At 40.0% G+C, this 26,748-nt stretch overlaps 2 protein-coding genes and 1 non-coding gene across 4 annotated transcripts in view; 1 reads left to right on the top strand and 2 right to left on the bottom strand.

Annotated features, from left to right (window-relative positions):
• The window catches only part of ncapd2 (non-SMC condensin I complex subunit D2), a 45,944-nt gene extending 26,593 nt beyond the window's left edge, over positions 1-19,351 (bottom strand). Inside the window, exons 1-13 of the mRNA XM_008119275.3 lie at positions 19,158-19,351; positions 16,430-16,505; positions 14,925-14,983; positions 14,307-14,488; positions 8,971-9,104; positions 8,606-8,733; positions 8,340-8,463; positions 8,121-8,268; positions 5,997-6,194; positions 3,407-3,541; positions 2,998-3,079; positions 1,760-1,934; positions 422-543 (exon numbers count right to left, since the gene is read on the bottom strand). Of these exons, the coding sequence (XP_008117482.2) occupies positions 422-543; positions 1,760-1,934; positions 2,998-3,079; positions 3,407-3,541; positions 5,997-6,194; positions 8,121-8,268; positions 8,340-8,463; positions 8,606-8,733; positions 8,971-9,104; positions 14,307-14,488; positions 14,925-14,983; positions 16,430-16,505; positions 19,158-19,296 (1,702 nt within the window). The 5' untranslated portion in view covers positions 19,297-19,351. The remainder of the gene's footprint in view (positions 1-421; positions 544-1,759; positions 1,935-2,997; positions 3,080-3,406; positions 3,542-5,996; positions 6,195-8,120; positions 8,269-8,339; positions 8,464-8,605; positions 8,734-8,970; positions 9,105-14,306; positions 14,489-14,924; positions 14,984-16,429; positions 16,506-19,157) is intronic.
• Positions 1-24,223, top strand: part of mrpl51 (mitochondrial ribosomal protein L51) — a 54,815-nt gene extending 30,592 nt beyond the window's left edge. The window contains exons 1-3 of one of the 2 annotated variants that reach the window (XM_003226456.4): positions 21,450-21,609; positions 22,030-22,134; positions 23,602-24,223. In XM_003226456.4, the coding sequence (XP_003226504.1) occupies positions 21,528-21,609; positions 22,030-22,134; positions 23,602-23,798 (384 nt within the window). In that variant the 5' untranslated portion in view covers positions 21,450-21,527 and the 3' untranslated portion in view covers positions 23,799-24,223. Of the gene's footprint in view, positions 1-21,428; positions 21,610-22,029; positions 22,135-23,601 lie in introns of those variants that run through there. The other variant, XM_062971764.1, reaches the window with a different exon arrangement.
• LOC134297282 (small nucleolar RNA U85) lies at positions 14,562-14,873 on the bottom strand. The gene has a single exon (XR_010004010.1). It is a non-coding gene; the product is annotated as a small nucleolar RNA U85 (small nucleolar RNA).
• Positions 24,224-26,748: the final 2,525 nt, after the last annotated feature.

Here is a 26,748-nt window from a genome sequence, read left to right as displayed (position 1 = left end):
CAGGGGCCAGTGATGGTGGCAGCCACTTTAATTCAGTCATGTACAAAATTGGGAGAAGGTGGGTCTAATTTCATCAAAGGGTTATATAAGGTGGGAGAAATAACATTTTTTAAACCTTATTCTCCTGTGCCTCCCACCATGTCTTATCCCAGTAATATTTGTATTGGAGTAAAAGGACCTCAGGTGGGCTAATGGCAAAAGAGTTGGGTTGGAAGGAAGAAAAGGTTGAATTCTTCACATTAAAAAAAAGCCCTTAGAGTTGTATCTCATCCACTACCTGCTTTATTTGTGAGGAGACATGTGAATAAAGAAAATACGGCTGCAACTACAACATCTAATTTGGCTCAGGAAAACGGAATCTTTAGCTGCTGTGAACAGAGCCAATGATAGGAAAGCAAGTAGAGTACCTGCAGATGATTACCTAGATAAAAGGATCTCAACATGCTCTGGATAAGATCTTCATGATCATTCTCTATTATTTGCTTGAAGGGTTCCACCTCTTGGAACTGATTTATCCCTTCTTGCACCAGATGGATGGCATCTCTAAAGTGACAATGAACATAGTAAAGTTAAATATGTTCCACACACACAGACAATCTCCAATGTATTTTTGGAAGGTGCAAAGCACCGCATGTCCTCACATAATAGTCAAACTTTTAATACCTTTTCAAAATGTTTTAACTGAATAATTAAATAAGCTGCCTTACCTCCAAAAGGGGAGGAGGAAGAGAAGGGATGATCCAGGCTCAAACAAACAACTATTTCTGGGTTGCTGTGAGTTTTCTGGGCTGTATGGCCATATTCCAGAAGCTTTTTCTCTACAACCTCCGAGGATGCCTGCCATAGATGTGGGCGAAACCTCAGGAGAGAATGCTTCTGGAACATGGTCATACAACCCGGAAAATTCACAGGAACCTAGTGATTCCGGCCATGAAAGCTCTCCAGAACACAAGCTCTGTTTCTGTTTGTTGGTTTTTTATATTGCTTTGCATCAGAGAAAGGAGCAAAGAGAAGGGACCTTCTCTTCTGAAGACAAGGTCTTTTACAAAATGTGAAATGGAACTCTTTGGAGAAAGGAAGGGACAACTGGAGCTCCAGAGACTTCCAGGTTTTTAAAACTTCCTTGCCTTCAGTGAAAGAAGGGAGGGTGAATCAGCAGCAAACATCTCTGCGACATTTATACGATTTAATATCATACAGTAGTCTCACTTATCCAACCTTCGCTTATCCAATGTTCTGGATTATCCAACACAGTCTGCCACCTGCCTGGATCTAAAGCGGTTTCTCTAGGCAGCAAGGACTGAACTTTTTATAGATTTAACGCCGACAATGTTGTTACTGTAAACTCATTTTATGCAAGTCTATCTTTATTTGTAGTTAATTTGTTAGTAGCCAGTGTTTTTTTATAGTCAATGTTTTCAATCCATTGAGATGTTTTGGTGCTAAATTTGTAAATACAGTAATTACTACATAATGTTACTGTGTATTGAACTGCTTTTTCTGTTGGTTTGTTGTAAAACATGATAAAATATTTGGTGCTTAATTTGTAAAATCATTATGTAATTTGACGTTTAATAGGCTTTTCCTTAATCCCTCCTTATTATCCAACATTTTCGCTTATCCAACGTTCTTCAGGCCCATTTATGTTGGATAAGTGAGACTCTACTGTACTTCAAAAATCACTTTGAAGTGGAAATATGAAATATGAGTTCTTCCTTATTGTACCAAATTGCACCATACCCCTCAAAAGTCCACTCACTTGTAATTTGATTTTCTCAAAAGCTGGACAACGCTGTTGGATAATTGTTCTGGGTCCTCTATTGTGAATGTGTGCCTTGTATCTTCCTGTTCCTGTGAGGTAAGGCAACTCTTCAGAGTAGCCTGGAGCTCTGGTTGCATTGCTTCCCATTCCTCCTCTGGAGAAATCACCACTGCTACAAAGCGAAAGGAAGAGTCAGATATAGGCTTCCATCTCCACTAAAGTTAAACAGTTTGTAGAGATTTTTTAACATGAAAGAGGCAGGAAAGGGAGAAACAATATTATCAAGTCTTTACCAGTCTTCCACACCAATATTATTTTCACAATAATTCAGAGGTATTAATAATAATAACAAATTAATGCAATTGTGGGCAAAACGTCAGGAGATAATGCTTCTGGAACATGGCCATACAGCCCAGAAAACTCACAGTAACCCAGTGACTCTGTATCTCAACTCTTGTCAAAAAAGGGAAACATTAATTTCTCTAAATGGAATGGCGGAAAACCTCTTTAAATGTCTGGGCAGGAAAATGGTGGTAGCCCAAGAACAGTGAGCCCCTGAGGCAGTATTGGCATTGTCCCCTTTCCATGGAATTACTCTTTACTTTTTAGTTTCTATAAAAATCTAGAATTTTGACCCTACCTTCAACTTATATACAAGATCAGTTTATAAACCAGTATACACATGATCACAGTCCTACACAGAAGGGGCACTTGAACTGCAAAAATATGGAGAATGTGCTGCAAAGCAAGCAGTTCATACATAACCTGTTTGTGAAATGAATCACCATGCCAAGGTAAATTGTTCCCTTAAATTACTGACTTTAACAACCAGTGCAAAGAACACTTGAAATACAGACCATAAGACTTCGACAGAGCGGAGTATAGCTGCTTGTGTTCCCTTTATTTTATCAGTTTTATATTTATTTTTTTATGCAATGCTTTTGACATGAAATAAAATACAGTCAAAGCTTCCTTAATGCAGGACAATACAAACTGCAAGCATTTAAAATATGCATATGAGTTTTTTTTAAAATGAGGGAGCTTGCAGGTACAACCACTGGAAGGTATTATTGTCAACTCTATAGCTGTTAGGAGGATGTCTTCTCTGTTGCTATTCTCTCATCTTTGCCAGCTCTACACTTGGGAACCTTTCTGTCAGGGGAGAGCCAGCACAAGAATGGGAATTAATCAATTTCTGGATAACTACTTTGACATTAAGAGACAAAGCATTTTACCGGTTGTGGTTCGGCGTTCCTTCATTTTTTGAAGTTTCTGCTTCTCCTTTTCAAGTAGTTCAGTTAACTCTGTGGAGCTTAACTGTGGGCGAGATAATTCTTGTTAATGCAGCCCCTTTCATGGATCCAGTCAAGTTTTCTTCTATCCTTTACCACCAAATGTTGTGTCCTGGTTTTATGGAATTCAAAATAATATAAGCCAAAAACTAATTTGAGTTCCAGTTCCCTAAGCACAGAAAAATCTAAAAAAAAAAATCAGGTGATGCAGTAGCTACTCATCCTGTCTCCCTCCCCTTACCTAATATGGTTAACAAATAAAAATAAAATAAAATATTGATATATCAGCCATTAGATACGGCATATATGAGGGTTTTACTGTGTTTAATAACTTTCTAATGAGGTGTCTTACCTTACAAGAGAAAGGGTTGTTGGAAAGGAAAGCAGCTAGCAGCTGAATAGCATTTTTCACTACATTTATAGATTTGTCTTGTAGCCGACCTACAGCTAGACACACTACAGCATGGAATTGAGTCAAAGGCAGGGCCTGTGGCAAAAAAAGAAAGAGGGACGCAAAGTTGGGACTTCAGAAGGAATAATGAGGAAAGATTCAATTAACATAACTTATGCCACCAGGCTGTGACGTCAACACTGTCCAGGCAGCAATGCAACATCTACTGGAAAGCACACTGCTTTTGGATCTTGACAAAGCTTTGGATCAGGAATGGGCCACTCTAGTACCATTTTGACACTCACTAGAGCAGTGGTTCCCAACCGGTGGGCTGTGAGACCTAAAATAAGATCTGTGAGACATGCGGGGAAAATCAGCTCTAGATTATTAAATGTTTTTTTGTGGGCAAGTAGATGGCAACTACTAAATGACATATGTTATGTATCAGAAATGAGAGCTGGTATGGTCTATCTAATGCAATTTTCTGAAACAGCACCCTAAATAACCAAATCGAATCTAAAGTTGACCAAAAACTGATTTGTAACCCTTTTGATACAAATGTTGGAGAGTGGTCCGTGGTTAAAAAAAAAAAGTTTGGAACCACTGCACTAGACTGTGATGGGGCATACCTACTCATTTTGCCAATCTCTACCATTTCAAGTTGTGATAAAGGTTTTTGGATAAACCTTGCAAGATGAATCCTTATCAGACTATTTAATGTATATTGAAGGCTATGTTAGCCACACAGGTCCCTTAGTCCAAAGTACTGTAACCATAATAATACCCTAATATTAAACAGAGTCTTATTGGGGCCTAAAGAAGTATGTCTTCCAGTATTTGAATGGGAAATCACAATCCTGGAGGACTTGTGGGTCTGTTTGGCATTTTGGGAGGAACTTGAATTGAAAGGCTGTTGCCTTCTCTAAATTGTTTCTGTAAGTTGATTTTCTTCAAGACCTACTTTTATTTAGCCAAAATATCATTTAAACTCTAGGGTGCAGATACATTGCAGAAATAATGCAGTTTGACACTACTTTAACTGCCATGGCCAAATGCTAGGAAATCCTGGGAGTTGTAGTTTTACAAGACCTTTTGCCAGCTTTGCCAAATTGCTCATGTCTCGCCAAACTATTATTCTTTGATTTGGGTAAAAACTAAAGAAAACTAACCACTATGTAAAAAAAAGTTATAGCTGGCCCTCTATGTCCATGCATTCAACAGTCCTTAGAAGGCAAACGCTAATGTGGCCCTTGATGAAAAAGAGTTTGACACCCTTGGTGTAGATACACCATTGGTTGATAGGGTATAGCAATCGGGAGACTGCTCAGGAAACCAGACTAATTTTGTCAATCTCTAGAGCAGGCATGGGAAAACTTCGGTCCTTCGGGTATTTTGGACTTCAACTCCGACAATTCCTAACAGCCAGTAAGCTGGCTGGGGTTTCTAGGAGTTGAAGTCCCAAACACCTGGAGAGCCAAAGTTTGCCCATACCTGCTCTAGAGCCTATGTGGGGCAGAAATCTAATCCAAACAAAGCTTTTAAATCAGAGGGTAAGAAACTAATGGGGAATTACCCATGCAGGTTTTTTTCTCGTGTCAGGAACGACTTGAGAAACTGCAAGTCGCTTCTGGTGTGAGAGAATTGTCCATCTGCAAGGACATTGCCCAGGGGAGGTTCGGATGTTTTGATGTTTTTACCATCCTTGTGGGAGGCTTCTCTCATGTCCCCACATGGAGCTGGAGCTGATAGAGGGAGCTCATCTGAGCTCTCCCTGGGCTGGATTCAAATCAGCAACCTTCAGGTCAGCAACCCAACCTTCAAGTCATCAGTCCTGCCAGCACAAGGGTTTAATCCACTGCACCACTGGGAGCTCCTTACCCATGCAGGTGATCCCGGTTCATCCATGAATCCTCTAATGTAGTGGTTCTCAACCTGTGGGTCCCCAGGTGTTTTGGCCTACTACTCCCAGAAATCCCTGCCAGTTTACTAGCTGTTAGGGTTTCTGGGAGTTGAAGGCCAAATTGTCTGGAGACCTACAGGTTGAGAACCACTGCTCTAATGGGTTTTTTTGGGGGCCCTTAAAATATGGTGGTTTTTGATCTCCTCTAGACCACCTTTGCTCAAGGAAAGGTCTGTTTTCCCAAAAGGAATGAATCTAGAAGTCAACCTTCACCTCACTTATTGTTGAAAAGAGAGCTCTTCTGGGGCTAAAGTGGTATCATGGAGAAGGATAGCACATAAAAAGTTCCTCCAGCCCTTCAAAGTGATGGCTAAATTAGGGGAGGGCAGCCCACATATAGTCCAAGTAAAAAGAGAAGGCACTTTATAGCCACCCAGTATTCCACCCATTTGGATAAGTCAGTGGTTCTCAACCTGTGGGTCCCCAGAAGTTTTTGCCTTCAACTCCCAGAAATCCGAACAGCTGGTAAACTGGCTGGGATTTCTGGGAGTTGTAGGCCAAAACAGCTGGGGATTCATAGGTTGAGAACCACTGGGGTAAGGGAATGAAATGGCCATTACAAAGAAGGGGTCACCTTTACTCAGAACTCACTTTTTGTTGCACAATTCGTGTGAAGAGCTGCAGTACACGACTACGCACAAATACATTGATATCACACACATGTGCCTGCAAAGTTTCCAAAAAGTCATCCCTTGTACTCTTTGCTGTTTCTTCCAGTTGCTCTCCATTCAAGACCTGCAGCAACACTTCTGCCATAGCTGTCAAAATGGCGTTACGCATCGCATAGCTCTGTAGGACAGTAATATTGTTTATTTTTTAGTTGTTCCCAAACCTTGCCAAGCAAAGAGTGCGTGATGCTCAGGGGAGAAATGTCTGAAGGAAGCTTCACGTATGAAACAAGCTGGATTGCATCACTGATGCAGCAATTACGGGCCAAATGCTCTCTATGGCAGCAGCTCTGTTCCAGCATGGGACTATTTATCATTGGCTGCCAAATACTGCAGGGAAAAGGCAGAAGTTGCTGATGTAATACCTGGGAATTAATGGTGAGTCATAACTCAAATGTACATTCAGAGAATTAAGTAGCCACCCACCAGCCTTTCTGAAGAGAGGAAAAAGCACTTCAGTGCTGGCACAGCTGCATTCCCTTGGTATTCCACTTGTGCCATAGGCTCAAGGCTGAACTGCATCCTGATCCAAACTATGATTATTCAGGAGAAAATCCCAGTGTTTAATTCCACTAATTTCTGAATAAGCAAAATCGGGATTGATGTCACACCAGCAGACAACTTCATTAAATAAGAATAAGGGATTATTTATATTTGAGCTAGGATATTTTTTATCAGTAATGAAGCAGAAGCAGAAACAATCTATAATAGTAGTAGTAATAATAAATTTTATTTTTTATCCACCTTTCCTTGTGGCTTGAGGCGGGTTACAGCATAACGAAAATACAAATATTGTAAAAAAAAATCCTTAAATACACATAATTTCTGTAAAAGATACATATTAAAATGCATTTCTATAAAATACTAAGAATATTAATTCTTAGGAATGCCAAAATTTTTATTATAGCACAGGGTGCTCAATTACAATTTTGGAAAAAGAATGACGTCTGGATGCTTATTTTTTCTGCCTTGCCACCTGGAAAGCAGGTAGATTTATAATAAATAATAATAAAACTTTATTTTTATCCCACCGAGAGATGGAAGTAAAAATTGGGCCTTCTGAGATGCAATTTCTTTATTTTATTTATTTAGACTTTTTTTAAATTCTGCTCTTCAGCCACAAAGGAACTCACAGCAGCTTACAAAATGTTGATATGCCCTCAGGTTTACAATTTACATAAACAAATAAGGTGTAATGATGAGGCACAAAGCCGCTGTGTCCTGCTGGCTGCTTTCCTCCCACTCAAGAACAAGGGAGTACAGAACACCAGGCAAATTCTCAGAATAACAACGCTGCTCTGAAGCACAGAAAAGGCCTGATGAATACGTAACATGAATGGGCAAAGGGTGTTTTTGGGGCTACTTGCAGTCCCAAAGACAACCCCTCTAGGTTACGTATATTGTCCTTTTTCTTTTGTGCTCATGCACACATATACACAATTGATTTTTTTCCTGGAAGCCATCAGGAATAGTAATTGACGCTTTAAAATAGGTTGCAGCCTCTTCCTCTACATAGTTCGACAATGCACACTTCTCAAAACCAGAAGTGGAATTCTAGCCACTTTTGTTTAGATTTTTTTTTTTTTGCATTTGGGGTAACTTAATGCAATCTCTGTCAAGCAAAACAAAAAAAAAAACCCAAAAAACCAAAAACAAAACAGAAAAACCCTGGACAGTTGAATATCCAAGGATGCATTTACAATGCAGAACTGATGTAGTTTGACACCACTATAAACTGCCATGGCTCAGTGGTACAGAATCATGGAGTTTGTAGTTTGATGAGATACCAGCACTCTTTGGCTGTGCAGACTAAAGACTGCAAAACTACAGCTCCAATGAGCCCATAGCATTAAGCCATATCAGTTAATGTCAAACTGCATTAATTTTAGAGATGCACCGCAATTTAATAAATGTTGACACTTCTCTGTTCTTACAGGTCAAACATCCAGTTCAGCTACCAGGTTTCTCATGTACTAATTTCAAACAAAGAATATATATAATTTGCCTTAAAATGTATTTTAAAAGTAGGATGTCTGGGAAACAGTACCTCTCCATCCAGATGGTGAAGTAAGACACTCATGTTGGCCAACACAATGGACGGTGTTTGTTCAGCTACTTCTGCAAGGAAGGTGGCATAGCCTTTTGTCCCTGAAGCGTCTCTGGCCAGCTCCTGAGGGCACTTCTTCCCAATCTCCCTGAACAGTGAGCCAAGAGTCAGTAGCTGAAGCTGCAGAGCCCAGCTAGAAAGAAATAGAGCATCTCTCACCTGAGTAACTCTCCCATAATGCTCTTCATACCGTACTCCTTGATCCACACACCCACAGCCTCCACAAACACTGGAGCGACATGTTCAAAGTGTGGAAGCATATGCACGAGCCTCAGGGTGGCACCTATCAAAGACAACTGTGCTAAGAGAAAACCCATTTTCAGAAACAGGGTAGGGAAGCTGGCTTTAGCTAGAGGCACATGGTAGCAGCTAGGCCACATAGGATCAGTCACTGAAATAAATCTAAGAAAGAAGACCAGACTTACTGAGCATATGATTATATCGTCGTAGAGCAACTCCTAATAGATGGATAATTGCCTCTCGTGTTGGCTGATGCTTTTGATGGCCAATACTAGGATTTTCCAGGATGCGATAACAACAACCTGTCACTAAACTAAAGGGAAAATCAAAGTAGGCGTTAGAAGCGATGTGTATTATCCTTTGGGGATCATAACAATGGCATGATTTTGGTGACCACCCCAGATTGAAGCACCGAAGCCCTACTACCGATAACTGAAGTTCACCACATTGTTTTAACAGTCTCATTTCCTTTCAAATTCATGCCACATTCTTTCAATGCAGCATTACATGTTTTTGGGATCCAATGCATCTTTCCATCCAGCACCCATACCTGACATACTCTTCCTCCACTACCAAGCCACTCCACAAGTGATGAAGGTCCAGCTGAAGTAACTGTGTGAACAGTTGTAAGACAGACTGCCTTTCCTCTTCCCACAGAAAGGCTTTAGCATTGTTTTTCTTGCCCTGTAAGGCAAATGTAGAAAAAGATTGGAGAAAAGGAAGTAATTGTTTTTTTAAAAAATAAATTTTATTGTTTTACAGTGTATACAAGAAATAAAGCAGATAGTAAAAAAACAAAGAAGAAAAAAGGGAAAAAAGAAGATACAGTAGAGTCTCACTTATATAACATAAACGGGCCGGCAGAATGTTGGATAAGCGAATATGTTGGATAATAAGGAGAGATTAAGAAAAAGCCTATTAAACATCAACATAGGTTATGATTTTACAAATTAAGCACCAAAACATCATGTTATACAACAAATTTGACAGAAAAGGTAGTTCATTACACATTAATGCTATGTAGTAGTTACTGTATTTTTGAATTTAGCACCAAAATATATTGAAAACATTGACTACAAAAATGCGTTGGATAATCCAGAATGTTGGATAAGTGAGACTCTACTGTATATAAAAGAATAAGCAAGTTTATGAAATGGTATACAGTGTTGGTTAAACATGTGAAAAATCAAATTTGGCTGTACAGTTATTATACCTTAATATGTCTTATCCCTCTAACTCCACACCTGTCAACCCAACCCCCATGAACTCCGACACCTCTTAATATGAATCACATAACTAACCAGCAACTACCCATATGTCTTCTTTCACTAAATTTCCTTTATGGCAATCTTAAAATCTACCTTTGTCTTCTTTTCCAGATAGCCAAGTACCAGCCTTCATTTGTTTGCAAATTCTTCATTATCTCCTCCTCTGCTGCTATTTGTCAACTTGGCCATTTAGATATAATCTACCAATTTATCTCTCCAATCTTTAATACAGTAGAGTCTTGCTTATCCAACCTCCACTTATCCAACGTTCTGTATTATCCAACACAGTCGGCCTGTTAGTAGTCAATGTTTTTGTAGTCAGTGTTTTCACTATATTGCAATATTTTGGTGTTAAATTCGTAAATACAGTAATTACCACATCACCCCTTCCATGTTTTAGCTATTACTAGCTGTGCCCGGCCACGCGTTGCTGTGGCGAAGTATGGTGGTATGGGAAATAAAGTATTGAGGAATTAGTGGTAGTTAAGGTCAAGGGTAAAGGTTTTCCCCTGACATTAAGTCCAGTCATGTCTAATTCTGGGGGTTGGTGCTCATCTCCATTTCTAAGCCGAAGAGCCGGCGTTGTCCGTAGACTCCTTCAAGGTCATGTGGGATGACTACATGGAGCGACGTTACCTTCCCGCCGGAGCAGTACCTATTGATGCATTCACATTTGCATGTTTTCGAACTTCTGGGTTGGCAGAAGCTGGGGCTAACAGTGGGGGCTCTCTCCGCTCCCCCAATTCAAACCTGTGGCCTTTCGGTCCAGAAGTTCAGCAGCTCAGCGCTTTAACACGCTGCGCCATCAGGGGATATTATTTCCTAAAGGTTGTGAATATACAATATTTCTGATTGGTTTTTTTGTTTGTTGGAGGCAAGTATGAATGCTGCAATTAGGAAAAATGATTAGGATGTAATGGCCTTGCAGCTTTAAAGCCTGGCTGTTTCCTCCCTGAGTGAATTTTTTGTTGGGAGGTGTTAGCTGGCCCTGATTGTTTCCTGTCTGGAATTTCCCTGTTTTCAGAGTGGCGTTCTTTGCGATATTTTATGTGCTTCTACTGTCTGTGGCCCTGAGAAAACAGAGGATTTTCCAGACTTTGATGATGGGAATACTTTGTTGGGAGGTGTTAGCTGGCCCTGATTGTTTCCTGTCTGGAATTCCCGTTTTCAGAGTGGTGTTCTTTGCGATATTTTATGTGCTTCTACTGTCTGTGGCCCTGAGAAAACAGAGGATTTGCCTGATTTTGATGATGGGAATACTTTGTTGGGAGGTGTTAGCTGGCCCTGATTGTTTCCTGTGTGGGATTCCCCTGTTTATTTACTGTCCTAGTTTTAGAGATTATATTGTTCTGCATTATTCTATCCCAGTAATTATTTCATATTAAAGAAGAATCTCACTTATCCAACATTCGCTTATACAATGTTCTGGATTATCCAACGCAGTCTGCCTTTTCATAATCAATGTTTTTGTACTCAGTGTTTTAAATTCATTGTGATATTTTAGTGGTAAATTTGTAAATACAGTACAGTAGAGTCTCATTTATCCAACATAAACGGGCCGGCAGAACGTTGGATAAGTGAATATGTTGGATAATGAGGAATTAAGGATAACCCTATTAAACATCAAATTAAGTTATGATTTTACAAATTAAGCACCAAAACATCATGTTAGACAACAAATTTGACAGAAAAAGTAGTTCAGTACACAGTAATGCTATATAGTAATTACTGTATTTATGAATTTAGCACCAAAATATCACGATATATTGAAAGCATTGACTACAATAATGCGTTGGATAATCCAGAACGTTGGATAAGCGAGTGTTGGATAAGTGAGACTCTACTGTAAATACTACATAGCATTACTGCGCATGGAACTACTTTTTCTGTCAAATTTGTTGTATAATATGATGTTTTGGTGCTTAATTTGTATAACGATTACCTAATTTGATGTTTAATTGGCTTTTCCTGAATCCCTTCTTATTATCCAACATATTCACTTATCCTGCCGGCCTGTTTACGTTGGATAAGTGAGACTCTACTGTATATTTCTAATCTTATATTATCTGCTCAGAACTGGATTATATGAGGCCCCTTTTTCACAGCTGTATAAAATGCACACTGAAGTGGATTACATGGCAGTGCGGAGTCAAGATAATCCAGTGCAAAGCAGATAATATAAGATTATAAATGGGTTATATAGCTGTGTGGAAGGGCCTTGAGTCTACACTGCCATATAATCCAGTGCAAATTAGATAATCTGTGGAAGAAGTCTAAGTGAGGCCTAAATCTGCCTGTCCCCCTAACTGAAACCTGGCTGTCCCTTGGTTGCTAGGCAACCAAGTGGGCAGAGATTAGCCCTCTAAACTGGCAGCAATTGGATAAAAAAAATTATTGCTCTCCCTCTAATTAGGACTTTATTTTTTTTTTTTGTTGTATCAACCTTGAGGCGTGGATGGTGGGTTGTGTTGTCAAATTTTGAGGTTGGGGGGCCTGTACTTTTGTTGTCTTGTGAATTGCCGTGATGCCATCACTCTTTTATATATATAGATTAGTCTTGCACCAACAAAGCAATATTGACAAAGTTCTTCATCTCCTACACTAATACACCTTGTAAATAGTCCTTATAAGCACATTTCTGGATTTTAATTGGCCTTTTGTTGATCATATTGTTTGTTTCTTACACCACTTTTCAGGAAGGATGCGAAAGTAGGATTTGCCTCTAAAAATCGGAGTTAGAATGTATCTTCAAGAAGGGCAACAAAGGCCTAATCTCCAGGCTCTATACATATATTTTAGAATATAACTTAGTAGACAACCAGATAAAAACTGCTACGATTACATGGGCCAAAGATTTAGGTAGAAATATTGATTTGGAAGATTGGGAACATATTTGGAAAAAGAGGTTTAAAGTTTCAGTGGCTGGATCAATTAGAGAAAATATATTTAAAATGTTTTATATAACTTACATAACTCCAGAGTTATTGGCCAAAATATAGAAAACAGGACAAGGGGCTTGCTGGAGATGTAAGAAGGTGAAGGAATCTTTTCCACGTTTGGTGGACCTGTGATATAGTTCAAGAATTCTGGAAAAAAGTGGCAAAAATCAAGTATTTGTTGATGTATTTGGGCTAAAAAGGGGGTGCATCTTAGAATTACTGGCAACCTAAATTAACAGTTGTTTTTAAAGAGGACCAAGGGTGGCAATGGTGGCTGAAAGAATGGAAGGAATGTTGGGTAATTTCAAAAAGGAAAAAAACCTTTAAAAAGCAAAGCAGCAACAATAATAATTTAGCAGATCAGAAGCCTCCTGAGCACAACAGTAGAGAAATAACAGTAATTATAGGAACAGAGTCAAGCTACAAAAGACTTTATTCAAGGATCTTCATTTCAATATAGGAAAGTTAGGGACTAGATATCTAACTCACTGGAGACATCTTGCCTCATCTTGCCATGAGGCTAGAAACTTCAAAAAAAGAGGCATGTCCCTGAAAAGTATCAGTCTAACAGGACACAGGAGAGAAAGACAGAGGCAGACAAAGTGGGCAATGTGGGAAGAGCTTTCCCTGCCAGCTAACTCATTTGCTTATTTCCTTGACGAGGACTATAAACTTGTGCGGAATGTGGTTGAGTTTTAACAAGCGAAGCCAGTGAGGAGCCATCAAGCTTCACCCATATCTCTCAGCTGGTTCCTCCTCTCCCCTCTCCCCACTTTCCTTCTCTGCCTCGCTCCCAATATCTCAGGTGGTTTTTTTTCCCTAAAATTGAAGCTCCAAAATGGGGGTGTGTGTCTTGGAACTGATAACGTCCTAGATTCTGTACATTATGGTAGTTTCCATGCATTCAAAACTCACTGTCCTGCAAGCCCTACCATCACTATTGCATGTTCAAAATAAGTACCAATCAGTAACACCTTTACACAATTGATTAAACATTGTCAACCTTCCACATAAGGCACAAAGGTTTGTAATTGGAGCTGTCAGAGACAATGATGTTTGGGTGGGCCAGCGTGTACAGCTTATTCCTCCACCATTCTTTTAAATTGCAGGGCTAGTTTTTAGGAAACAAGCAACTTTGATAAACATACCTTCTATTCCATCTTTTCACACCCCCCCCCTCCCCCCGGACTACCCACTTTGCCCCTTTCCTGCCAGGCTCCTACAAGACAAGATGGATTGCCTGTCCTAGAAATCTCCAGGAACAGCAAACCCCTTTCTAAATTGGTTGAGAGACACAATGTTAATTCTTAGCTCCAAAAACGTCCTCTTTTAAAATGCCTGAAGTGATTTTATGGCTCGCTGTGCAGTCTTTGTGGCCCTAAGGGCCCTAACAGCAGACACTGGCTGCAAGACCCAATACAAGTGCTCATGCCTGCTACAGTCCAAAGCAAATAATCTGGATTTTATATGGCAATGTAGAAGGGGCCTAAAAGAGCTAAAGCTAGTCCTACCAAATATTAATCCGGAAGTATAGAATGCTTCAATAGCCAACAATGCTCAGACTGAAGTATTCACTCTGTAGTTTTCATATAAATTGCAAAAATGGCAGTTTCCTTTTGGTCAACACTCTTCAGAGAGAAAATTTCAAACCAATAAAGTTTATGTATTCACTCTTCTACCTTTATCTTGGAATTCAGGCCCACCAAGTTGTTTTTGCCAGACTCCATTTCAAAAGCCTCTCCCAGCCGTACTAGTACATAAGAGTTCATCTTGAGGGCATTCAGGTGAAGAGCACGAAGTGAGGACACCAGATCAGCACTACTCAGGATGGATGCCAGGGCAGTGGAATGGCTCATCACAACTAGAGGGACAAGTAAAATGATGTGATTATAGATCAGCTCTTTGGGCATCTGTCCTACTTGCAAAACCAGTGCAGCTTTCAGATTACCAAAGACTTGTGCTCATGCCCCAACAGCCAGCATTCTGGCAGCACCCAGCAACCTATAGCCCAGGCGTATGAAGTTGGCCCTGTCCCCATTCCCTTTACCATTCCTTATGATGCTTTGCAAAGGAATGGCCATTTCCTTCTAAATGGAAGGAGGAATGGGATATTCTGTAGGTCTGCCCTTACAGCAAACAAACATTACTTTGTATTGCCCACCAAGATTACAGACCGTTATATGAGCAACAGATTGAGGGAGCAGCCTGCTATTGAGGTCACATTCGCCTTGATGTCATCATGAAGCTGCCAAAATAATAAAATAAGATGTCCTATAATCTCAAGAGGCTTTACTCACCCTTCATCATCAGTTCTAGGGCATCTTCCTTGACAACAGAATCCACAGTTCTGAAGTTGCTACAGGATAGAAATATGAAGGTATTTTTATTTTGTTAAGAATAACGAATATTACTACAGGATAGAAATATGAAGGTCTTTCAATTTTGTTAAGAGTAACTAAAATGGGGGTTCTGTTCATAACAAGTTTGTGCCTGCACTGACTATCTGCAAACACAAACTTTTCAAAGCCCCTAGTGCATATCGGAGCATTTTATCCTGGAGACCATTGTTCAAATCCCTGCTTAGCCATGGAAACCCAGTGGGTATCTTTGACAAGTCACACTTTCAACCTCAGAGGAAAGCAAGGACACCCCTTCTAAACAATCTTGGAAAGAAATCTCCATAAGAGATTCACCTTACAGTTGCCATAAGTGAGAAACAGATGGAAGTACCCCCTACTTCTGTTCGAGTCAAAAATTATTGGTCCCTAAATCATTGGTTGGAACACTGATTCAAGCTTAGATGTACAACACTTAAAGAAAGCTTTTTTAACTGTCAGTGTTGGAATTTTTTCTCACATTTTTAAAGTTGTGCTATTTGAGAACTGTGAACTGTGTTGAACATCTCTTAATTTGGGTTGCTTTTAATTGTGTCAGGAGAGACTTGAGGAACTGCAAGTCACTTCTGGTGTGAGAGAACTGGACGTCTGCAAGGATGTTGCCCAGAGGATGCCTGGTTGTTTAATTTTTACCATCTTTGTGGGAGGCTTTTCTCATGTCCCCAAATAAGGAGCGGAGCTGACAGAGGGAGCTCACCTACTCTCCCCGGATTCGAACCACCAACCTCTTGGTCAGCAGTCCTGCCGACACAAGGGTTTAACCCATTCCGCTACCAGGGACTCCAGATTTCGGTTGCTTATCTTGTACACACAGATATCTGAGGCACTGAAAATATCAAAGAGCTTCGTAGTGTCTTTCACCTCAACTTTTTATTATCTAAAAATATGTCACAGAAAATTGCCATGGCTTTTTTAAAAAGCAAAGTAACTTTAAAATACAGTAAAGTCTCATTTATCCAAGCAAAACGGTTCGGTAGAGGCTTGGATAAGCGAATATGTTGGATAATAAGGAGGGATTAAGGAAAAGCCTATTAAACATCAAATTAGGTTATGATTTTACAAATTAAGCACCAAAACATGTTATACAACAAATTTGACAGAAAAAGTAGTTCAATACGCAGTAATGTTGTAATTACTGTATTTACGAATTTAGCACCAAAATATCATGATATATTGAAAACATGACTACAAAAATGGCTTGGATAATCCAGAGGCTTGGATAAGTGAGGCTTGGATAAGTGAGACTCTATTGTAGTTATATTTCTTGTGTTTTCCACCTATTGGTATCTAGTTCCTACTAACATAAATACGATTAAGAAGAGGGGCAAAGCCAAGAGAATCTTAACCTCAAAATGCAAAGTTCTCTCAAAAAGCTATCAGTAATGCCTTGAGATATGCAAACTCACTGTAGAATACTGTATAGAGTATCAAAATGTTGCAGGATAGCAAGAGCTCCTTGTGTGTTGAATGCTCTCCGAAATTCTGCAAAAGGAGAGAAAGTCAATTTCTTACACAACTGTTGAGGCCTGTCTATAAAGAAATGCTATATGCAATTATATAGTAATGTATACACATACATATTAGCAGAAATGAGCCACAGCAACCACAGCAAAGCTTCCATGACTATAGGCAGAGTTCTGCTTACCTGCTAGTGATCTGATTGATGTAAATGCTGATAGAACAAGGGACAGCTTTGGTTCAGAACCTCTAGCTTTGACTGTCTTAAACATATCATACTGCACTTTAAAGTACTGCTATCCCATTTTAAACCCTACAGCTACCTCCTGTGAAATTCTGGGGTTTATATTGTAGTGAGGCCCAGGACCTCTCTGGCTGAGAATTTTAAAGTCCTCTCCCTTAAACTGTAAATCCCAGAAACTGGGATTTTGCATCATTTTGAAGCAAAGCAGTATGAAAAAATAGCAGAAACTGTACCAATGTTTGCAGGTCAAAGCCTTTCTTATTAGAAGGGACTACAATGTCATCTGCTCCTCCCCATTAGCCCTGATCATGATAAACTCCTCTATAAGCTGTTTCGGGTCTTTAATGGTTTTATTGTTTTAAATACATCTATGTTCGAGATAGTAACCTTCTCAAGCCTCCTGAATCTAATGTTTTGCTTGTTTATAATTGTTGGTTTATTTCCTGAAGTGTATGTCTTTTGTATGGTTAGCTGCTTTGAATCTCCTTTGGGAGAGAGGCTTGAGGTCCTTGGAAGTAAACTGTTATAAAAGAGAGCTGTACAGAATATAGTGTTGAAGAGACTGATAAAGACTATAAATTAAAGATACAAACTGAAAGGTTTTGAAGTTTAACCTGACAAGAAATAATAATAAATCTTCATTTGTATCCCACTTTTCTCCCTAAAATGGGACCCAAAGTACCTCACAACATTGTGTAAAAGGCAATACAAAACACACAATCTATAATACAATTTTACAATCAAAGATAAGCATACATATTTAAAAACATTCATCTAATACAATCAAGTATTTTTTTTTGAAGTTTGAGTAAAACAAACACGTTATTTTAAAGAAGCCTACTTGAATCTTTGTCTGCTGAGAGCATGGAATAGAAATAAGTTATTTACATGCCCAGTGATCATCTATTACTCAATAAAATAAAGGAACACTCCTGAAACTCTGCTACCCAATAGGTTATGTATGATTCTAACAGGTCATAGTCCCCACTAGGTTGTGATCCTAACAGATCATAATCCTCAATAGGCTGTGATCATAACAAGTCACGATCCATTAGTCCAGGGGTCCTCAAACCTTTTAAACCGAGGGCCGGTCCACAATCCTTCAGACTGTTGAGGGGCTGAATTATCATTTGAAAAAAAACCCGAACAAATTCCTATGCACATATCTTATTTGTAGTGCAAAACAACAACAATAACAACGAAAGACCAATACAATATTTGAAAATGAAAATAATTTTAACCAACATAAACCTATCAGGATTTCAACAGGAAGTGTGGGCCTGCTTCTGGCCAATGAGATAGTCAAGTTAAGTAGGATTGTTGTTGTTGTGTGTCTACAAGTCATTTCAGACTTTGGGCGAGCCTAAGTCCAAAATTATTTATTTATTTATTCATTTACTACATTTATTTACTACATTTATATCCCACCCTTCTCACCCCGAAGGGAACTCAGAGCAGCTGTATGTACATACAATATATTATATTATTAGCATAGCACAATATTAGCATTATATATTACAATATTGAACTATACCACTATTCTGTAATATTATATGTAATATATAACATATAATTAATATTATTACATGGTATTATTATTAGTATTGTATAAAATGATAATATTATTATCAATATCATATGTATATACAATATATTATATTACTAAAACTGATATAAAAATATTATATTATAAATGAGGGCGGGGGCCAGGTAAATGACCTTGGAGGGCCGCATCCGGCCCCTGGGCCTTAGTTTGGGGACCCCTGCATTAGTCCAACAATATATCTAATAGGTTTAATGTTTGTTTGCTTTGGATTTTAATTTACATATTCTATGTAAATATGTAGGCAACCTTTTTATTCAGGCAGGCATTTAAAAAAGGTTTTAAAGATCATGTCAGGGGGTGCTGTAGTTTTTAGCTTTTATGGGTTTTAACTGTGATTTTTAAAATACCATTTATATTTATGTCTGTTTTAATGTTTGTATATTTTAAACTATGCTGAAAGGCTTTTAATAAAATCCACTTTGAGTTTCTTCGTTGGAGAGAAAAGCAAGATATAAATAATGTAATATAATAACATTTGTATGGTTAGCTGCTTTGAATCTCCTTTAGGAGAGAAGCAATGAGATATAAATACATATAATAATAATAATAATAAGGTCCTATGTCAGGAAAAAGTTCCATTGGCTTTACAAAAGGCCTGCTTGATACAAAGATGAAAACTGATAGATATGGACATACAAGTCTACCTATCTGCCATCTAGACAACTGTGACCTATCTGCATTTTTCGGAGTCTTTCTTGAGTAGCACAGCAACTTCTGCCACCTGAATGTCTACTGCAGATTAAAAAAAGCCTCACGATTCGTCTTCTACTCGAGGCTACTGTCGGGACGGGCCTATCGCCCTCTCCGCCCGGCTTTCCCCACCAACCTGAAAGCCGGCCCGGGAGCTGCTTGACGGGCAAGACCTCCTGCACCGCGTACTGCGAAGGCGCGGCGCTGCGAAGCAAGTCGGCGGAAGTTAAAGGCAAGTGGAACTCCCAAGCAGGCGCCGAAAGAGAGGCAGCCATGGCCGCTCCACTCCACGTCTTGACCGGAAACTCAACTAAAGCTTCAACGCTTCGCGCCCCAGACGAGAAGGTCCGCCCGCTAAGGAACAGCCTATCACAGACGTCGGAATGCCCAGCCGACCAATCGGAACGCGAGAAACTTTCCCGTATGGAAACGCCGAGCCAGACCCGACCTCTAGCTCGCGGACCCACTGACCAATAGCAAGAGGGGAGGAAAAGCGCGCCAGCATTTCAAATAGCAACCGTTCGGCCAATCAGGTTCTTAGATCAGAGTTGAGGGACCAATGGATGTTCTCCAACTGCAAGCATTCGAATTTCTCTCCAGCGTGACTTCCGGGATGTTGAATCCGAAGTGCTATAGTTGGCAGAAGCTGGGGCTAACAACGGGAGCTCACCTTGCTCCCCGTATTCGAACCACCGACCTTTCGGTCAGCAAGTTCAGCAGTGCTGCGCCACCGGGGACTCCATTATCCAAAGCATGTATTTTTGGCTGGAGTTACGCTTAAACAATGTACCAGTTCCGACTTACAGACAAATTCAACTTAAGAACTTCTTTGTTCGTAACTTAGAGACTGCCTGTACTATAGCCTGAAAAGCCTAGGGCTTATCTTTGTTGTTTATTTGTTCAGTCGTTTCTGACTCTTTGTGACCTCCTGGACCAGCCCACGCCAGAGCTCCCTGTCGGCTGTGGCCACCCCCAGCTCCGTCAAGGTCAGGCCAGTCACTTCAAGGATACCATTCATCCATCTTGCCCTTGGTCGGCCTCTCTTCCTTCTTCCCTTTTCCCCATCATCATTCTCTTCTCCAAGTTTTCCTGTCTTCTCATTATGTTGCCAAAGTACTTCATCTTTGGGGTTGTTGCATGTCTTTTGGGCTGTGTGGTCATGTTCCAGAAGTATTCTCTCCTGACGTTTCGCCCACATCTATGGCAGGCATCCTCAGAGGTTGTGAGGCATGGATAAACTAGGCAAGGAAGGTCAATATATATCTGTGGAGAGTCCAGGGTGTGACAAGAGTCCTTTGTCAGTTGGAAGCCAGCGTTAATGTTGCAGTTAATCACCCTAATTAGCATTGGAAAGGTTTTTCTCTTGCCTGGGGGGCATCCTTTGTTCAGAGTCATTAGCTGTCCTTGGGGCTCCTCTGCCCTCAGAGTGTTGCTTCCCATCTACTGTTCTGATTTTTGAGTTTTTAAATACTGGTACCCAGATTTTGTTCATTTTCACGGTTTCCTCCTTTCTGTTGAATTTTTCTACATGCTTGTGGATTTCAATGGCTTCTCTATGTAGTCTGACATGATAGTTGTTGGAGTGGTCAAGCATTTCTGTGTTCTCAAATAATATACTGTGTCCTTTCCAATGCTAATTAGGGTGATTAACTGCAACATTAACGCTGGCTTCCAACTGACAAAGGACTCTTGTCACACCCTGGACTCTCCACAGATATATATTTACCTTCCTTGCCTAGTTTATCCATGCCTCACAACCTCTGAGGATGCCTGCCATAGATGTGGGCGAAACGTCAGGAGAGAATACTTCTGGAACATGGCCACACAGCCCGAAAGACATACAACAACCCTGTGATCCCGGCCATGAAAGCCTTCAACAACACATACTTCATCTTTGCCTCTAATATCCTTCCCTCCAGTGAGCAGCCGGCCATTATTTCCTGGAGTATGGACTGGTTGGATCTACACTGGACTGGTTTGTCTGCACTGCAGAATACCACTTTTAAATGGCTCAATACTGTGGAATCCTGTTGTTTACGGGGCCATTTCTCTTCTCTGCTGAAAAGTGCTGGTGCTTCACCAAACTACAAATCTCAGGATTGCATAGCATTGAGCCAGGGACAGTTAAAGAGGCATCAAACAGTGCAGATGCACTCCAAGTGAGGAAGTCATGCTAGCCTCAAACTAATCAACACTACGTTTCCCATTTACAGCCCTTTCCTGAACGATAGAAATACTAATACATTGTATTTTCAAACAATTTATTAAACACACCCGTACACAACAAGGAGTTAGGACAAGCACATTTCATCGTGAAGAAACGCACTGTCTCCCAGTTACACAGCTTCACTAAAGTGAGGATGAACCCGGAAGTATCGTTCCTTCGCTGCCTCTCTTTCTTTCCTAGCTCTACGGTGTTCCGCCCCTTCCGATCGGCCCCGCAGGATTGTGGGAAGGAACCAAGATGGCCGCCTTCTGAGGAGCCTGTGCTGGTTTGAAGGGCTCGATGGCGGCCACGTTGTTATGGGCAGCCGGGCGGAGTCTCCTCGGCCGCAGCTCGCTCACTCCTTGCCGACTCATCGCAACAAGTAAGAGAAACGGGGGTTGGACTGAAAGGACAAAGGAGGAAGCAGTTCTTAGGTCACTTCATACAGCTCAATAAAATCCCACATTATCTGCTGTAAACTGGAATATATGGCAGGGTGGACTCTGATAACACAGGGCCTTTCCACACAGTCATATAACCCAGAATACCAAGGCAGAAAATCCCACAATATTTGTTTTGAACTGGGGTATCTGAATCCACACTGCCATATATTCCAGTTCAAAGCAGATAATGTTGATTTTATTCAGCTGTGTGGAAGGGACTCAAGATAACCCAGTTCAAAGCAGATATTGTGGGGTTTTCTGCCTTGATATTCTAGGTTATATGGCTGTGTGGAAGGGCTCTGAGATTTACAGTGGCATGCCTAGCAATTACGCTAATTTTGGATTATATTTTATTGAAGATCCTCCCACATTCAAGGTGAGGGAGCCCCCGCAGCCCAAACTGGTTGACCGATGGACAGAGAAACGAGCACTGTTTGGAGTCTATGATAATATTGGAATTCTGGGTGAGTATCCAGTAGGCATTTATTCAAATTATACAAGAGACCACCCCCCCCCCCCCCCCCGCAAATGGATGGCCACTGTACATCAGAGGAACTGATAATTTAATACTTAGATGTGGTATTTTAATAAGAGAGAAGAATCCGGAAATGCATTTGTTTTGAGGCTTACAATGTAATAGACAAGGTTCAAAGTGAAAAGGAATGGGTAAAAGAAGAGAAGGGCAATCACTTCATTTTCATTAATATACTGGGCTGTGTCTATCCCCTTTACGTTTACTGTATTCGTCATTCTGTGAGGTATAGCCTTTTGGTAGTAGTTGATCATGGCCAAATATTGGAGTTTGCATCCCTACACCTTTGTATTCCCTGCATTGTATTGCCTCAAGTTGGCCAATAAGAAGTATAGGAATTGCAGCGTGATGACCCTGGCATGTAAGAAATAATGCCAGCCAGCATTTTTCTAGCCTGGTCAATTTACAAAGCCAACTGACAATCCTTGGTTCTTTGCTGTCTGCATGTTTCTCTATCTGGGCCGGAAGTCCTATGTAATTGATGTCTCACAGCCATGTTGACTGGTGTTCTACTATAGAGAAGCAAGAAAATAAGAAAATAAAAAAAAAACAAAACTTGCAAAACTACTTTTGAAAAGTAAATCCCTACTTTAAAAAAGCTAACGTAAATAATTGCCATTGATTGTCATTGAAAAGAAACTTTTTTGTTGCTTGCTTGTTGCTTAAAAAACCCAGGTACCAGAATAGTTCCAAATTCTACCAAATTACATCTCCTAGTAACATTCTAGAAACAAGTAAACCTTGCTTGTTTTACTAATCATCTGATTACATTGTCAGCTGGTGTGTAACTTTACAAATACTAATTTAAGATTGATTTCTCCTTCCCCTCCCCTCTTTAACTATGTATTTTCATTGTTAGCAAACTTTTCTCCTCTGTTCTTTGAATCTTTCCTCCTTGAGACTTCTGCTTCCCACCATTAGTTTACCTTAGACCTGCTCTCAGATTTTTTCTGCTATTCCAGTGTCTTCTCTTCTCTGTTCCTGACACTTCTCACCAATAAAGGTGTTGAACACTACTCCCTTCCCAATGTGACTGCTGCTGCAAACCCCTCTTCTGATATTACTAGTATGTGTTTTAAAATGTTTAAGGGAACCTATTCTTTTCTTGGGGGTTGCGGAGAAAATCAATATGAAATCTTTGCTTTTCATGCTATTGAGAGATATAGCTTTTGCTAAAATGTGGTCAGGGAAAACTGCAATGATTATCTCTGCATTTTTTGAGGGAAGGGAAAAGACTTTGGAGGTATGTGAGTTGACAGCAGAGATAGGAGATAGGTAAAAAAAAATCAGAAGAAAAACCCAACGGCTGGCTGCTAAGCAAAGACAGCATTTGCAGTATATTGCAATATTAACTACCCTTTCTGAAATATTTCATTTCTCTCTTTCCTTCATTCTTTAGGGGATTTTTTGGCTCATCCCAAAAACTTGATAAAAGGCCCAAAGTGGTTGCGTGGATGGAAGGGAAATGAACTGCAAAGATGCATCCGCAAAAAGAAAATGGTGGGTGACCGAATGTTTGTTCAGGATTACCACAACCTGAAGAAGAGGATTAAATATTTGTACAAACGTTTTAATCGTACAGGAAAGCATCGCTAAGTGTAGCTCTTCAAGAACTGTCATTTGTCTCTTAGTACATGGTATATTTTTCTAACACTGTGCACTACCTGAAGGAAGTGTTCAGTTATCTCCCTATTTTGTTTTCTGATTGTTTCTTATTTTATATCTATTTTCCCCTTCATCGTTATTTTGTAATGCACTGAAGTTTCATCCCCAAAGACCAACATTGGTTTAAAGATTTCAAGATAACATTTGTTGCAGTTACTGTCATATTTTTGGTACATTAATGCACAGTGGCTGCTATGTATGCCTTCCATGACTATTTACATCTCAAATATTTGTTCCTTGTATTTTCTCTGCTTCATGCTTATTTCAGAATGAAAAAAAAAACTATAAAGAGAAGACATCTTTGTTATAATACAAATATCTGCAAAGATATCAATAATAAAGTAACAAAAATAAAAGTTTTGTCTCTTTCACTGCCTCTATCCTGTGTCTAATTTTCTGAGTTGTGCAGGAATGTATAGACAGTAGCATGAATCCATTTTTTTTGCCATACACTGGATATATCAGCCTATGGGGAGATACAAATTTAAAGGCCATTTTAGTGTAATTACTATATTTTAATTCTGTTTTTACCACACTGTTACTATTTTTTTAACTTTTTTTACAGCATTGCTTTTTTAAAACTTTTGTATTGTAGATTGTTAGCTGCCTTGAGTTTCCATGGGGAGAAAGGTGGGGTATAAATAAAAAAATAAATGAATAAAAAGATAATAATACAGTAATAATAATATCTAGATCATTTTATGAAGAGGTACAAAACTGGTTAAATGCCAAATTTATCTTGGTTTTACAAATATCCTCAATTATTTCTCTGTGTAGTCTTTTCGTCATCATCGGCAATCACTTGTGTTCGAGTATGATTGTTTTCAAAGTGTAGTGTCTTGGTGGTGAGTATGTAGGTAACTGTAGAGACCTATTCTTCATCCACATATTCTTCCGTAGTGAGGACATTGATTTCCAGGTGGAAGGCAGTCCCGGTCAGGGTTGGCTTGACCTGCCTTCTTGACATGTTTCTCCCTTTTGCCTCCATTCATGCCACTTCAAATTCCACAGTACTGTTGGTAACAGCTGACCTCCAATTAGAACGCTCAAAAACCAGGCTTCCTGGTTCTTAGTGTCTATGTCACAGTTTTTAAGGTTGGATTAAAGACCATCTTTAAATCCCTTTTCCTGACCAACATTCTGTTTTCCATTCTTGAATTGGGAGTATATTAACTGTTTTTAGAGATGGTGATTGGGTATTTGGACAATGCGGCCAGTCCAGTGAAGTTGATGGCGGAAGAACACTGCTTCAGTGCTGATGATCTTTGCTTCTTCCACCATGCTGAGATTTGTCTGCCTATCTTCCCAAGATATTTGCAGGATTTTTCAGAGACAACGCTGATTGAATCTTTCCAGAAGTTGAATGTGATGTCTGTAGACAGTCCACGTTTCGCAGGCATGTAAGACGGTTGGAAAGACACTGGATTTGTAAACAAGCATCTTGGTCACCCCATGAATGTCCCAATCATCAAACACTCTCTGCTTCATTTGGAAAAATGCTGCACTCGCAGAGCTCAAATGGTGTTGTATTTCAGTGTCAATGTTGACTTTTGTGGAAGGATGGCCGCCAAGGTAGTGGAAATGGTAAACATTTTCTAACATTACATCATTAAGTTGTATTTCTGGTATTGGAGAAGGATTGGGTGGCGCCTGCTGAAAGAGCACAATGGTTTTCTTGATGTTTAGTGAGAGGCCAGCCTTTTTGTATGCTACAAAGTTGATTTGAGTGGCTTGTAGGTCTTCTGAATAAGCACAGATTACACAACCATCAGCATATTGCAGTTCTATAGCAGATGTGACCTGGGTTTTGGCTTTTAATCTACTGAGGTTAAATGGCTTGCCATTTGTCTGATAGATGATTTCCGCGTCGGTGGAAAGCTTCCCATCAACACAGTGCAGTATCATAGTGATGAAGATGGAGAATAAGGTTGGGGAAATAACACATCCCTGTTTGACACCTGATTCTATCTTAAATGGGTCACTTTGGGAGCCACTCCCGTCCAAGACTGTTGCCATCATGTCATCATGGAGGGAGCCGCAGGATATTCACAAATTTGTCAGGGCATCCAATGTTTTGGAGAATGGTCCAGAGAGCACTGCGATTCACTGTGTCAAATGCCTTTGCAAGGTCAATGAATGCCATGTACAGAGGTTGGTTTTGTTCCCTGGATTTTTCTTGGAGCTGTTGTACAGTGAAGATCATGTCCACTGTTTCTCTGGAGGGGCAGAAGCTGTTCTGGGAGGATGTCTTTTGAAATAGGTAGAAGGCAATTTGCAAGAATTCTTGTAAGGGTTTTAGGGAGATACCTCGATAGTTTCCACAGTCTGTTCTTTCTCCTTTTTTGAGAAGAGTGATGATGGTGGCATCTTTGAAGTCTGCTGGGATTTTCATGGTCACCCACACCTTTTCAATGAACTGGTGGAGTTGTGGAGGTTTCAGCAGGGATCCCTTCAGGTCCACTGGTTTGTTGTTTTTTAGTTGGCTGATGGCTTTGCTGACTTTCTCCAAACTAGGCAGTGCTGCAAGCTCATCCCTGGTATGTTGTTGTGGGATTTGCGAGATAACCTCTTCTGCCATGTTGGAATTGCGGTTAAGGATGTTGTGATAGTGCTCTTTCTAATGCAGTGCAATTGATTTTTTTTATCCTTCAGGTTCCATCTGATGAACATAGGGAGTGTATGCTATGATTTCTTGGGCCATAGATGACCTTTGTGGCATTGAAGAATCCCCTTGCATCATAGACATCTGCAAAGTGTTTGATTTCTTGAGCCTTTTTTGTCCACCAGATGTTATAGCGTTCTCTGGTCCTTCTTTGGACTTCAGATTTTGCACTAGCACATACATTTTTCTTAGCAGTGCAGTTGGTGTCTCTCTGCCATA

Source organism: Anolis carolinensis, chromosome 2 (assembly GCF_035594765.1).
Source record: "Anolis carolinensis isolate JA03-04 chromosome 2, rAnoCar3.1.pri, whole genome shotgun sequence".
NCBI classification, from domain to species: Eukaryota; Metazoa; Chordata; class Lepidosauria; order Squamata; family Dactyloidae; genus Anolis; species Anolis carolinensis.
The sequence above is the reverse complement of the archived record's forward strand: the minus strand, read 5'-3'. Positions and strand labels throughout refer to the sequence as shown.